Source organism: Vigna unguiculata, chromosome 10 (genome assembly GCF_037176805.1).
Source record: "Vigna unguiculata cultivar grain cowpea cultivar isolate G323 ecotype 2 chromosome 10, ASM3717680v1, whole genome shotgun sequence".
Taxonomy (NCBI): domain Eukaryota; kingdom Viridiplantae; phylum Streptophyta; class Magnoliopsida; order Fabales; family Fabaceae; genus Vigna; species Vigna unguiculata.
The window spans coordinates 48412887-48429016 of NC_140801.1; the positions used below are offsets into that span (position 1 = coordinate 48412887).

At 26.9% G+C, this 16130-nt stretch overlaps 2 protein-coding genes across 2 annotated transcripts; one reads left to right on the forward strand and one right to left on the reverse strand.

Moving 5' to 3' along the window:
* Positions 1–3371: 3371 nt before the first annotated feature.
* Positions 3372–4991, forward strand: LOC114166600 (uncharacterized). Its single transcript, XM_028051348.2, has one exon. The coding sequence runs from the start codon at positions 4054–4056 to the stop codon at positions 4924–4926; it is 873 nt and encodes a 290-aa protein (XP_027907149.2). The 5' UTR covers positions 3372–4053; the 3' UTR covers positions 4927–4991.
* Positions 4992–5351: 360 nt separating this feature from the next.
* Positions 5352–8114, reverse strand: LOC114166598 (GDSL esterase/lipase At4g01130-like). Its single transcript, XM_028051345.2, has 5 exons — positions 7822–8114; positions 6772–6981; positions 6511–6680; positions 5979–6249; positions 5352–5808 (listed from the first exon to the last, which is right to left on the reverse strand). The coding sequence occupies exons 1-5, from the start codon at positions 8075–8077 to the stop codon at positions 5564–5566; spliced, it is 1152 nt and encodes a 383-aa protein (XP_027907146.1). The 5' UTR covers positions 8078–8114; the 3' UTR covers positions 5352–5563.
* Positions 8115–16130: the final 8016 nt, after the last annotated feature.

The following is a 16130-nucleotide window of genomic DNA, read 5'->3' on the forward strand; positions in this document are numbered from 1 at the left end:
TTTAGAATAAATTTCAAAATTAATTCATTGAAAATAATATCATTTTTATGTTGTGAAAAATTAATCATAATACATATAATAATATTAATAAATTTTGGATTCAAATTTGAAATCGTAACAGACAGTAAAAGAAAGAGAATGTGATAAAAAAAATTAAATTTAACATTTAAAATGAAAAATATATACAAAAAGTTAATTTTTGTAATAAATACTTTAATATTTCTGATAAAAATATATAAATTCAAATATTAAAAAATTTGATGACCCATAATGATATAATAATATATTATAAAATATAATAATATGTAATAATGTAAATATAAAATATAATAATATTAATATAATTAAAATATAAGGTAAAAAATAAAAATTATAAATTTTTTAAACTTTTAAAGATACAGAAATAATTAACTATTTCAATTTCAATATTATTGCAAGATTAAGATTCATATATTGTGAAAATTGGAATTCAAAATATATACAGTAACATTTTCTCTAAAAGCAATTACCAAACTGAAACTTTAGAATGAAAGTGATACTATTTGACTAATTAAACAAAAATTATACCAATAAAATTTAAATTTTAACATTAAAAGGAAATTGTAGAATAGTGTAGGTTTTTCAATAGATTCTTATAATGTCTTTAAACAACTTTCAAATATTTTTAACTTATAAGAAAGGTTCGTATTTTATATATTATCAAAATCTGAAAAATGATAAATTAAATTTTTTTAATGGAAATACCTTAATATTCACAATTAAAAACAATAAAAGTTAAAAATATGATATAGAAAATAAACAAGTAATATAATATTTAGGAACAAAAGCTCGTTCTTAATAATATAATAATATATTAACATATTAGTCCTAATATAATATTAATAGTAAAAATAATTAAAATATGGTGTAAAATAATAAATAAATAATTGTAAAATTTAAATATGAATTTTTAAATATTTTTAAATAATTTTCACATATTTTTACATTTTACACAACCTTAAACAATAATTTAAAAAATAATTTTTATAACATAGACATTGGTATATCATTACAAGTTAAAATTATACATTCTTAAAATTTTTAAAGATATAAAAATCACTAATAATCTCGATTTCAATATTTTTTTTCTAAATTAGGATATATATTGTCAAATTTGAAATTCAAAATATATAGTAATAAAGTTTGAATTTAAATTCTAAATTTTAAAAGCTATGAAATATGGGAGCAAAGTTAAAATTTGAAATTTAAAATCCAAAAAAATTGTAAAAAAAGGACTCCAATAGAAGAGTTTATCAAACGTCTAACCTTTGTATTTTTGCATAGTGTACTATTTATATTTGTCTACATAGTCTACATTTTGTAAGTTTTGATTGTTTACTATTTATATTTTGTTTGCAGTCTAACATTTATATCTTTCAAGAATCTACTATTTATATTTAGGTCAGTGGCGGAGGATAATGGTAGCAGGGGAGGGCCATGGCCCCCCCAAAAAATTAGAATTTTTTTTTATGATAGGTATTTTATTTATTTTTTGTAATAGATATTATGTATTTTGATTTTTTTTTATTATAAATATTAAATCAAATATTCTTTTCTTTTATAAAAATAATAATTAATGGTAATAAATAATAAAATATAAAACCATACATAATAAAGAATAAAAAGATTTATCAAGATATTTTTATTATTTTTTTCATTATAGTTTGAGTTTCTCACAAATTGTTCTCATCTTTCATTCTTACCTGTTTTCGTTTTTTTTTTGTATTTGAAAAGAAAAAAATATTTTATTTTTGCTCTTATTTTTCCTTTGTTCTCTTCCATTCTTGAGGAAGTAAAGAAGAAGGTAATTCTTTCGTCTCACTTGATAGTGAAATATTAGTTTAATAATTTATTTAATGAACCTCTTTTATATTATTTTTTTATTTTATGAACATAGAAGAAAAAGTATTGTACTTTGTGTTTTTTATAATCAGATTTTAATTGTGGTTCCATTATATGTCTATTTTCTTTTGTTTCTCTAAGAGAAAAAGATCTATTATTTTTGCTCTCGTATCTTAGTTGTTCTCTTCTATTCTTGAAGAAATAAAGAAAAATGTAATTATCTTTTGTCTCACTTGATAGTGAAATATTAGTTTAATAATTTATTTAATGAGTCTATTGTATATTAATTTTTTATTTTATGAACATAGAAGAAAATAGATTGTACTATGTGTTTTTTATAATTGGATTTTAAGTGTGGTTTGGTTATCATCGATTTTTCTTTTGGATTTTAGGTGTGGTTTGATTCCCCGCTAATGATATAGCTTATTGTTATACTAAGTTATATATTCATTTTTACGGTATTAATGCTAATAATTAAATGTATAAATTTTGGATGTATTATTTTGGCTCCCTCAACAATGTTGGTCAAGATCCGCCACTGATTTAGGTGTAATTAGTCGGATAATACTCACTTTTGTTTGGATATGTCAGTTTCATACCCACTTTTAAAAAGATGTCAATTGAGTCCTAATTTTGGAAAAGATGTCTCAATCAGGTCCCTTTGAGAAAAAAAGTATTAACGTCATTAATGGTATCGATTTTAAAATGACTTACAAGAGTGAAAGGAACCTAATTGAGACATTTTTTCAAAAGTTGGGATTCGATTGACAAATTTTGAAAAGTGAGTACCAAACTGACACACATCTGAAGAAAGTGAGTACTATCTGACTAATGTTTGTATCTTTATTAAGTCTACTCAACAATTTCTATATCGTCCATCATTTTTATTATTAGAGAAACAACTATTATATTTTTCTATATTTTTTACTCAATATTTCATTCAAAATTAAATTTGATTTCTTAATTTTAATTAACTAAATCTTAATATATTATTTAAAATAGTTATATATAATACATTTTATTAAAAATACATATAAATAACTTAAATACATTTTTATTATAAAATCAATTAAAATATTATTATTGAATTTTATAAAATAAAATTTATATTAAATTTAATTATACTTTTATAATTTTAAATTAATTTAATAAATATACTATAATTTTTAACTTTAAAATTCGATAGAAATACTAGTAATACTTATATTTTGAACAAGATTTAGTTATAGAATTTGTTAAAAAAAACATTTTTTATAAACATCCACTGTTTTGGTAATGATTAATTTTAATGTGTTAAGAGAAAACCTCTTTTTAACCATTTTCTTTTCTATCTATCAGGAAATTAAAACCTGAAATTTTACCTAAAGAATGTCATCTCAGTAATTAATTAACAATATGTTTAACCTCACTAGATCAATGAGAATAATAGTAGTAATTTAAAACTCAAACTAATTTGTTACCTAAAATAGGCATTGGAGTTGCATAGCTTCCGCCCCATGTATTGTATCAGACTGTTACACCCAAGTCCTGGTTGGCACATGTGTTCACCAACTCATTCTTTCCCTTTTCTCTCTTTGACCAATGTCATCACAACACAACATTTTCACTCATATTTCATCGCCTCATTAATTTCCCTACACCCGCATTCTTCCACATACACCTCTCATTTCTAGGCACAACAAACTCCAATAGATCTCCACATACATATAACAAGAGTTGAAAAATTCAGACTTGTGTTCTTGTTTCACTTTGGAACCTAATCATTTTCATAACATGGTATAGATGTAACTTCTCAACCAAATCCATAGTGTGTCTTTCATCACATCATCAAAGAACCTTGTACATGTTTTCTTATGTGTTAATAGAAGAAAACCAAGTCTTGTTGTAAACAGATTCTGGTCTGTTATATTATATGTAGCTTCTCAACCAAAGTTTGGCATAATACTTGGTTAGGGAAGGATTCTGATTGTGAGTTACATTTAGTTATATCTTTAACAAAATTAGAGGAAAAGAAAGTTGGTAGTGAGAAAACTCATCCTTTTCCATTGATGAGCAGTGAAATTACTACTGCATCGTAAGAGCCTCAATGGGTTTAGTGCATGCATGGATTTCCTTGAAAATCATTCAAGAATTGAACATTAGAGACAAAAGAAGGCTTCTGGGGTGACATTCATGGGGCCTCATAGATGGTGGCAAGTTGCATTGGTAATTGTGTGTTTGTTTTCATCATCTCTTGTTGAAGGCTTGAACACTTATTCTGATCGTAAATCACTGGATTCCTTTCTTCGCATGCAAGCAAATGAAGGGATAAAAAATCCTAGAACAGGTGTTCTCTACAATGTTTCCCTTCCTTCAAACTTAACAGGTATGGAAGTTTCAGTCGTTAGATTGCGCAGTTTTTCTTTATGGTCAAGAGGAACCAACTACAGTTTCTTCAACCTTCCGCCACGGATCATGTCTCGGCCAAGCCACAAAAGAATAGCCATTTTGTATCAAAACTTAGGTAATTGTTCTTCTCATTACTACGATGTGCCTAACCACACAATGGTGGCTCCAGTTTTTGGTGTCATGGCTTACAGTTCTTCAGAGTCAGCATTGGTGGATCAGAAGATTAACTTTGCCATTCATGGTGATCCCATCAAAATTTGGTTTCCTCTTGCTGATGAACGTGGGAGAAATCACACTCCTCTTTGTGCTAAGTTTTCTGATAATGGGTTGGTGAAATTCAAGAACATGACTAAGCCATATGTTTGTGAAGTACACAGACAAGGACATTACACTCTTGTAATTCCTTTTCCAAATGAACTTCACACTCATGGCAAGAGATTTGCCACATGGTGGGTGTTGGGGTTTGTAATAGGTTTCATTGGGTTGGTTGTTTTGGCTTTGATCTTGTTAGCTTTGGTTATGGAGATCAAGAGGAGAAAAATAAGAAAAATGGAGAAAAATTCAGCTGGGGAAGAGCTTTTTGACACATTCTGGATTGGAGAAACTAAATTACCATTAGCTTCATCGCTCAGAACCAAACCAATCCTTGAGAATTAAAATGTGCATTAATATCACTTGTGATACTTTGTGCAAACGGATGAGTACATAAATGTTATCCTTTATCAACAAAACAATTGTTTAGTCAACAACAACAGAAACTATCCTATATTCATGTAGTTACCACCATAGCTGTTAATAGCACTTCTATTTCATGTTTTCTTTTCACTTCAGTTTCTTTTTAGGAATATGTATTCTCTTCTGTTGTCTATATTTGAACACGAAGTACATTGTGTAGCTTGATTTCTGTCTTACACCCTTTAGTTTTTCTTAAATCAATAAAAGTGAGAATCATTAAAACTCAAACCTTAAGAAATTTTTATTGGAACTCAAATCAAAGCACTACAGCACACTCATATAAACTCTGGATGTTAATCATTTTCTGCATAACATGAAGCAGAGTAGTTCATATCAGATACCATATATAACCAAAGTCCAACCTTTATATGATAACATGTTTTTTTTCTCCAAACAGTAATGCTACCAATAAGTACCATGTTTTTTATTGAACTGCAACACACAAGGATGAAAGTAACAACACCCCATAAATCGAAACATTATTTAACAATTTGACAGCTGAGTATTGAAAAATAGTTAAACTGCTACATAAGAAAGAGCTTTGGTTGCAAGCACTGGATCAAGCAATAGGTTGTAGATCACAAAGTTCATGGAGAGGGAAAGGGGGGTCAAAAAGAGAACCATTTAGAATAGCATTTGCAACAATCTTGTTTGCTGCTTCTGTGAAATGGATCCCATCCCAACTCACATATTCTCGAGGTTCAGCACAAGCACTTGCTAGCATATTACCACACAAAATTTTAGGGTTATAATTGTGGTCACCCCCTCCATGTCCACAACATGTTTTGGTACCATACTTAAACCCTGTTCAAAGAAAAAGACAAACTTGAACCATAAACCAAAGTTGCACATGTTAAATCAGCATGTATGGTGTATAATTGCAGCATATAAAACTTGGTAATGCTATTCAACCATTTGAAATCCCCAGTTAGAAGAACTGCAGAGATAAATAAATGAAGGGAATGTGTTTGTACCATAAAGTGTGGGATGGTGAAAGAGCTCCGACAAAGCAGAGTAAGTGTCTACATGAATGAGGGAAACATCTGGTAAACTTTGTCTGGTTTGGCTCAATGTATCCTTCAACAATTTGTTGTAATAATTTACAACATTCTGGTATGAAGCCATGCATCCAAACTCATCAAAATCAGTAACAGCATGAGGAAGCTGCACCAAATATCCCGGATAACATCCCACAGGACCAAGATTGAATACCATAATTGTGCGTGCCCCTTGTGCATAAAGCTCCTAAAAACACAAACTTTATGAGTACAAAAAATTTATACAAATAATGTTACAGAAAACAGAGCAAAGTATTGATAAGATGAAAGAAAATGAAAGAAAAATCAATGTAGAAAATCTCTTCCAAATTCAATTTTGAAAGTTTTCTCAATCAACTCATATTAATGTGGGATTTAGACTCAGCTTTGAAATTGTTAACATGAATCAAAATTACACACGAAAGTCTTCTAAAAAGTTACTGCATAAAATGGAGAATGTACTTCAAACCTTGACGGCATCATTAATTTGTGAAACAATTTGAGGAAAGGTGTCCATGACTCCATCAATAGTACCAGTGCCTGCTATTTTGGAAGTGAGATCATTTTGGCCAATATTTAACATGTAAATGGCCTTTTTGAATATATCTGGTGAAGGAATACCAGATGATGATGTAGTTCCTGTGTGGTGCATGCAAAGCAAGGTTCATAGGTGAGTGTATCATTATTAGATAAAATAAATATAAATTTATAGTAACAGTTTTGTGTGTACCTATTTGATGAAATTCATCAACTCTGGCTTTGAATTGCTTCATTTGGTTGAGTTGAATGGAAAGGGAAAAGGGACTGAGCCCACTATGAGAGAAGGAAGCAATGGGAGGAATCACAGTGGAAGCTGAAGATGCAAAGTTAGCTCCATGGCTATAGTCTGATCCAATTGACTCAAGATATGGGCTCAAAAATGGAAGTCCTAGACCTTGAGCTGCATGTTCAATATCAAATATTATTCCGTAGAATTGGCCTTCTTAGAAATTCGTTACGGTGGAGATTTTACGTCGTTTAAAGATAAAATAAATTTATACTTTATAAATAGTTGTAAATCTTTACAGTGATGTGTTAAGATAGTATTAGAGTAATTTAATTAGTCGAATGGTATCCACTTTCATCCTTTCATTTGAATGCGTCAGTTTGGTATTTTTCTAAAAAAAATATCAATTGAGTCACAGCTTTTAAAAAGATGTCTCAGTTAGGTCCCTTTCAGAATAAAAAAGAATTATTAACACGGTTAACTGTATTGATATTTAAAATAACTTACAAATATATATATATATATATATATATATATATATATTAAAATTTAATGATAAAAATCATAAATAAAATTAACAACATTAATAATTTTTTTTTACTAAGACCTAATTGAAATATGTTTACAAAAATTGATACTGGATACATTTTTAAAATCGATAATATTATCCGAGTAATTAAATCGATTAAAGTCATCTAAAACCTATAATATCATTCGATATCGGACTACTATCAAATTATCCTTTTATACCCAAAATAATAAATTTATCTTATATCTTCAGCACGAGAGATTTGTACCGGGAATCATAAATTTATGATTTTAAGATTTTTAAGCTGAAATCATTGTATATAAAACCACTCTGATATATATATATATATATATATATATATATATATATATATATATATATATATATATAAATAAAAGGTATATTAATTTATAACCGATAACATATCAATGATAAAAAACAGAAAAACACGATGCAAAATATTAATATAAGAATTGATTCATTACCAAGAAAATCAAGAATGAGTCTTCCATCAGAAGCACGACCAACTGGTTTTTCGAAAAAAGTCATTCCATAGGGACCAGGTTGTGCAGGAAAGGCCGAATGAAACCCACCCGTATCCGAATTTGAATCCCCAAAATTGAAGATGCCCCCAAAATCACACTTACAATAACTTGAATCAACCAAAGAAAATGCCACCATGCAAATTACTAAGAATTTTGAAAATGTGCATGAACTTTTGGACACCTTAAGGGTACCCATTTTTCTTTTTCTTTTTTTTTTTCTTCACTTTGATAAAGGTAGCAAAGGGAGACCCATATTATAGGAACTGAATGCTTCTGAAGATAAAGCCAAAACATTGAATAGGTTATTAGAACAGTGACTACTTAACAAACCTATGGAAGATGAACTTGCCTACAAAGCATATAAAAGGCTAAAAGCTTTCGACATACAAATTCATATGATTCTAGAAATAACTCATTTTTTACTATGAGCTTTAAAGTTGTCGCAAAATCTAATTCTGCTGAAAGGAGCTAAGGATAAGGACATTTATAAAACTATAGGAGCATAGGGTCATTTTCTTTTCTATGTATTCGATGCTAAAACATTCAATTAAGTAAACTAATGTTAACTAATTAACAAACACAATAAATGCTTTAGAATTTAAAATAGGTTGATTTCCTATCATATGCTATTGCATGCATGTAGCAACACTTCAACCTACTTCTCTATTGGGAAAGTTATTGTTATTTTACAAATTCAACCAAACACATAAATATAAATTGACACGATTTTAGCTTTATTATTATTTTTTATGTTTCATTTGGATTTCACTTAACATATTTGTTTACTAAATAACTTCTCATCACGATTTTATGATCTCATATATATAAATTCTGAGAATGATAAATGTTCATTCACTAATTTGAAAAAAAAAAGTGATATTAGTAACATATATTAAGTTTACATCCAAAAACTCTAAGAAGATTCTGGAAATTTATCTTTTTTTTTTTTATTATTATTATTATTATTATTATGAATCAAAATTTTCTCTCTCACTATATATATATATATATATATATATATATATTAATCAATTAAATAAGAATTTTTTTTGTATTATCAATATTGTTTATCTTTTGTATTTATTCAGGTGTAGTCTTAATCTGAGGGTGGTGTGTCTGAAAAAACACTTCAACATTCAAGATAGATATGTGCGTGATGAAAGTTGTAATGAATATTCATAATTACTTTCATTAATTTATTTAATGACATGTTAATTTATTTTATGCGATGTTGTTTTATCTAATCTGAGATCATCTCGATTTTATATATATATATATATATATATATATATATATATATATATATATATATATATATATATATATATATTCAGTATTTTGAGGTAATTTTTAATTTATATTTGGAGTGATGATTACGTTTGTTTGGTAGAGTGACAAAAGTAGTTTTATCTACTTACCATGAATAGATGGGCCGAGCTAGCCCAATGGAAAAACTCCATAAGTGAGACTTTCTTTTCTTGAGGAGAAGACAGTTCGTCCATTTCATTCTACGTGGAGAATTGGGTCAATTGGCTCTCTATAATTTAATTTAATAAAATAACATTTTAGAAATTTAAGTCTTTTATTTTGGAAATAATTTATTTTTGTTTTTAAAGTTAACGTTGTTGAACAAATTTTAACCGTTTTATTTAATTTTTTTCATTAGATTTCGGGGTTTAAAATGGCATCCAATTTTATTTTAAAATATTATTCAATACGTTACTTTTAGTTTTTCTGGGAATCATGTCGTTCATTACTTAAATCTATTCATAAAATTTAAAAAGAAAAAAAATCATCATAGATGTCATGGGTCAATATTGACGTAAAGGATCAATTAGAGTTTTTAGTTCACCTTTTTCACTGTAAAAGTAAAAGTACATATCAGTTTTATATTTAAAACTAAAAAAAAAAAATCAGTTTTATATTGAAGGGACTAAAAATTTATTTTTAAAATTTGAGAGATTAAAAGATTGTTCTTAAAATTTAGAGGAATAAAATAAAAGTTTACTTAATTTAAGGTGTTAAAAAGATATTATAGAAAAAATAGAAAATAAACTTTCACATGTAATAATCAAATTATAAATTAATTCATTCTAATGACCAATTTAGAAATTATTTTAATTTATAAATTAATATTTAAAATTATTTTTTTTATTAAAATTAATCATTAATAAGAGATTTTCTGATAATAAAATTTTTATTTTAATTACATGTGTTATTGTTAACATGAATCTCAATAGTTACATCTCTACAAGCAAATGAAACATTGTTAATATAAATGATAAAAATAATATTTTCTAAAAATAAAAAATTGAAACATTGAAAGAAAATGTGGTACTACTAATCCTAATAATAAATTCCAGCACCTATCTAAGGTGTGATCTAACTTTATCAACAAACTTGACTTTCAGTTTTTAGTGAGTATTTGTATTAAATACAATAGAATAAATTTAGTTTATTATAATGTATTTGATTAATGTAAAATCTTTTTCATAGAAATTTGTTATATTTTTTCGCTCTTCTCTTTCTAACAAGAATCTACACATTCTTATGATATTTTTAGGTAAAAAAAATGACAAAAACATTTACTTCGATCTATTTTCCTTAAAATAATGCTTGATCAGTAAAAATAACGTTCCGTGAACACAGATAACTTTTTAATTCTAATAGTTCACACACTATCTCCATTGAATAAAAAAATGAACTCCAAGAACTATCACAACTCAAGCGAAAAACATCCACCTTATTATTTAAAAAAAAAAATGCAACCTAGGCTTAACCTTAATTCTTGTTTTACTAATACCGTGAGTTAACTGATCAAAACCTGATTAAAAAAAATGAATGAGTTAGACTAGAAAAGGCAAATTTAATTTAGTGAATTGTCAAAGTCAATCTTAAAATCAGCCTTAAATTTAGGTACACTAATTTTAATAAAATTATTTTAAAATCGTTATCATTGTTCAAATTAAATATGTGAAATTACTTTCTTGAAGGAGTCGATATAAGAGTCATGTTTGTTGGATGACTGTTCGACGAGTTTAAATTTTTTATTGATTTTTTTTATGTTGTTCCTGTAGTGTTTTTAAAATATATTAATGATAATTAATTTTAAAATTTTAAAATATATTACAATTATTTTTAAAATATTAAAATAATAAATTTTAATATTCAGTATTAGAAAAAAAAAAACTCAGCACAGAAAATGTACTCTTGTACGGTAGAGTAACAGACAATATTACTATGCTACCACATTCATATTTGAAAATGTGGACATGGAAAAACAAAAGGGTAAAATGGTCCATAAAAGATGGATTGGGCCCCACCGTATGTAGGTAGTAAAGAAAAGGGCATGTGAATGTGGGGACACGTCATTTTGTCGGTAGCGAAAAAGGAAGGCATTGGAAGAGAAAAGAAAAACACGTCACAGCGCAAATCCACCGCAAAAATCGCATCTCCACACAGAATCAACGGTCAGCGTTTCTATCGACGTGTTTCCTTTAATGCACGCGTCACACCCCACTAGGCCCACTCACATGCAACGCAGCATCATTTCTGGTTTCATATTATTAAAATTAAAATATCATTTCAATTTCTCACTTCTTTTAATTCTTAATTTCTCATTCCAAAGTAAAATATCTCGTTTGTAGAAATAATTGTTTTAACTCAATAGAATGAGTTGAGCCATAATTTTATTAAAATTTTATGTGATCTTAGCTTTAACAAAGTAGCGTCATATTTAGATTTTTTTAATTAATGTTAATTGTCATAAATATCATTTTTTTATTTTAAGACAATTCAAAAAAATATATAGTTAAGATGACAAATTAAATTCTCCATTTTCAATAAATATCTTTTGTATCAAACACTCGATTTCTTTAAATTTTAAACATGTCATAAAATTAATTAATTAAAAAAACTACTTTAAATGTTGCAATAGGAATATAGTAGTTAATAAAAACAAAAAGTTAAAATATCTATTCTTCAAACTCTAGTCTCTTTTTTATCACTCTAATATCATATCCTATAAGAGAATTTTTCATTTAATAATATCGTAAAATAGTTTAAAAGTTTTTAACCATCGTAAAACCTATATATTCATCATTAGTTTGTAAACCGAACCTCAATTCATATTACACTGATACTTGCATACAGAAACTTAGCGTGTGTATTTTATAAAGGAAACCTAACATGTGCAAGGCACGTGCATGTGTAAATATTGGTTATTTACGTAACACATATAAGAATTTTATATTTTTGAAGAAATTTAAATACATTCACTTAATGTTAATTGAGAGTCCAATTCTTTGATAGATACTATGGTGCTTAAGTCAAACTCCATACACTATATATCAAATAAACAAACAATTTTTACCTAATTCAATTCAAATATAAATTTTATGTTTCTACTACATAGAATTCAAAACAATTGTTAATTAAAGTAACCTAAAACTCACTTACAAAACATAAACATACATAACTAAATAAACATGCATAATTAAATCATTTATGTATGAAGACTAATTTATTCCCATAAAATATGATTAAAAAATCAAACTAATTACTAAATATGAAGACTAACAAAAGTAAATATATTCCGTCTAAATCTTATCAGTAATTAATAAAAATTGTACATGCAAGCATCACTAGAAAAAAAAATGCAACATGAGGTAAAAGAAAATTTATTAAAAGCAAAAATTTGATTAAATTATATTGTTTTAAATTTTGTTGTCACGTAAATTGGAACTTCTGAATAAAAAAAAAACTCTCAAGAGTTTAAGAGAACAAAATTTAAAATTGTCACTAGATTTTGTCCACAAAATTAGTTCAACATTAAATATAAATTAAAAATTTTACTTTTATTTTTTGTAAATCATCTCTCTATAATAAATAAAGAAAAAACTGGATGTTACTGGTTTCATTACAAACAATTAAAATCTTTTAAAATTAAGAAAATTATATATTTTATCGTCAAGTGTTTAAAGAAATTAATATAATAAAGTTCTCATTATTTATTCTGAACCAAAAACAAAATGACCATATTTTATATTTTCGTTTTCTCCGACAAACACACGAATATCAAAATTACTCTATACTTTCCTTTTAAAACCATGACAAAATAAGATTTTAGTTTATAATTTCATACGAAAGCTTCTTTATTAATTATTTATGATAAAAAATAAATTTTAAGTTTAACTTAATTTTATAATATAAGTTTATAAGTTTTGATTTGTACTCTTCACTCTTTATATATTATAGAATTGTTTTATTTCTAATCGATGTAAGATTTCTGATATAAAATTAACTTAAAATCTCATTATGTCTAGTTTTCAAAATCTATATATTTCAGAACGAGAAGAATGTATTAAAATTCTTACATCAATTAAAACTTGTGATATATATATATATATATATATATATATATATATATATATATATATATATATATATATATATATATATATAAGGATGGCAACGAGTTGGGTTGGATATGGATAGTGCCTACCCGCAATCCGACTTGCAAAAGAAAAAACGCCCGCTACTAGTCCATTTATCTGTCGGATATCTGCTTAAAAATACATGCGGATATTTTTAAAATTTGTGGGTACATATAGATATCCGATACCCACAAATATTTTAAAAAATATATATTTTATAAAATTTTTTAATAAAAAATTATAAAAAATTAAATTAAATTTTAATTATAATTAAATTTTAATTATAATTAAATTTAACATAATAAAATATACGGTTAATTTTAATTTTAATTAAATTTAACTTAAGAAAATATAAATTAAATTTTAATTTTAATTTTTTTGCGGATAACGATATTCGCAGGTATGGATAATATGATATCTGCACCCGACCCGTTTATAAGCGGATATTAAAATATCCGCTACCCACTACCTGCGGATACTAACTATTTGCCACAGCGAATATCCGGGATCACAAGTCTTTTTGTCATTCTTTTATATATATAAATATATATATATATATATATATATATATAAAATACAAACCTGATTTTATAAACATATTTTATTAAATTGTGTTATGTTTAAAGTTTAATTTTTAATCATTTACTTATCTTTTGCTCGTTTAATTCTCTTGTTTTATCTTTTAAAATTAAAATGTAAGGATTTGAGGAAAATTAGTAAACTTATTTTGATATATTGATATTGGTGGTAGAAAACAGATTTGGTGTGAAAAGAATGTTTACGAAGAAAAAATGTGTTGAGTTGGGTACGCAACAAACAACTTCCATCGTATCAATCATTCATTCACAACGCATTAGACATACGTCACCACTCTCTTTTTGACTGGACCACCTTCACCGACATCCCACTTACATATAAATAATTTAACAATTTTATCTTTTTATTTTAAAATATCGTCAAATTAGTTAAAATAAAATTTAATTTCAAATCCTCATGGCTCATTCCAATGCGTTTTTAACTGGCTTGGATTCTTTTGTTTTATAATTTTAAAACTGGAAAAATAACATAAAAAATTAACATGTTGTTGAAGTAATTAAATTTGTGTTTAACTCTGCTACTTTGAAGTTATAAGATTGACCGTAAAAATTGAAAAAGAAATGATGGTTTCAACTCTTTATTAATATTTAGAAGATATAAAATTAGTTTAAATATAAAATTATTTAAAATAAAAACAAATTTGAAACATATATCCTCATCAATTATTATGACCATGGTCCAATATCTTAACTATTATCTTCTCCCATGTAAAAAATATGATCACTATTCAAAGATAACACATACACAAAAAAATAATAATAATAAAAGTCTTACAGTTTTATTATTATTAAGGAAAATTTTACTACTCATTTAATAAGGTTATCATACTTATTTACCAAAAGCACCATAAAACAAATAAGACATTATTATATATGAATTTTGAAAGATTGTATTGAATTTGAATATATAAGACCAATATTAATAATATATTATTGTATACTTAATCATTGAATTTGATTTTCTATTTTGTTGCACTTCAAAGTCTCCATGAAGGTAGCTCCTTACACACTCATTTAGTTTTTAGTGTCCCTTTCACTATATGATAAGTGATAAGAGTCTTCATCCACTTTTCACCACTTAAGACTACCTTCAATGTGATTTGGTCATCAATAAAAGTTTGGATATATATTATCCATTCATTTCATAATTCAATACACATTATACTCATACAAGGTTATATTATGCCTTCCTCACTGTCCACCTTTCATTCAATAACATCAACAATTTTGCTAATAAAATTCAACAACAATTTGCAAGATATATTCGAAATAGTATTTATATAAATATTAATAATTTAATATAAAGTCAAGAAATACAACTTTTTAACATTATAATTTTTTTTTTCTTAAATTGATCATGCTTGGTGAATTTTATGTTTTGTGTGTAAAATTGATTTCGTTTACATTGTTTTTGACGAGGGATTTTAACAAATTTTAATAAATTGAAATATTTAGTAGTTGAATTACTTGAATTCTTTTGATTAATTAAATAATTTGTTTCAATGAAATTTTTTTAATATCTTAGATTTTAATTTTTTTTTGGATAAATCAATTTAATTTATATTTAATGTGAACTCAACTCTACCTTTGAGTCTAATTTAACTTAACTTGAACTTCAATTCGGAACAATTCGTCTCGACTTTTGGTTCAAGTCAACTCGAGTCTATTTGACCTCAGTTGGTTCGACCTGAGCATATTTGACCTCGATCGATTTGACGTAGATAGGCTCAACCACACCTTTGGACAGGACCAACCTCCGCTCAATCCTCAACCTTCGGCCAAGTAAACTTGACCTTTGGACCTTCGACTAGGTAAACTCGACTTTCGACCTGGTCCAACCGAACTCAACCTTCAGCCCTGATTGACCCGACCCAACCTTCAGCCTAGTCCGACACGACTCGACTTTTGTCTTGAGCCGGTCCAAGTCAGCCCTACATCGCCTTTCGACCTAAGCCGACCCAGTTGGACCTTCGACCCAGGTGGCCTTCAATCCGGCCCTGTTCGACTAGACCTTTCGCTTGAACCATCTCAACTCGGCCCGACTCAACCTTTATATTAGACCGACCCAACTAAGGTCGACCTTCAGATCAAACTTATTTGCTCGACCTTCGGCCCGGGCCGACAAAGCTCAACTTCCATCACGGGTCGATCTGGCTCGACATTCATTCCGGGACAACCCTACTCAAGCTTCGTCCTTGGTTGGCCCTAATATATCAGG

Excerpts from the sequence above, each read along its gene's own strand:
- LOC114166600 (XM_028051348.2), top strand. The coding sequence starts at position 4,054 with ATGGGGCCTCATAGATGGTGGCAAGTTGCATTGGTAATTGTGTGTTTG.
- LOC114166598 (XM_028051345.2), bottom strand. The coding sequence starts at position 8,077 with ATGGGTACCCTTAAGGTGTCCAAAAGTTCATGCACATTTTCAAAATTC. Across the intron at positions 6,681-6,771 it reads TGATGAATTTCATCAAATAG|GAACTACATCATCATCTGGT; the intron begins GTACACACAAAA and ends TGCACCACACAG. Across the intron at positions 6,250-6,510 it reads AAATTAATGATGCCGTCAAG|GAGCTTTATGCACAAGGGGC; the intron begins GTTTGAAGTACA and ends TTGTGTTTTTAG.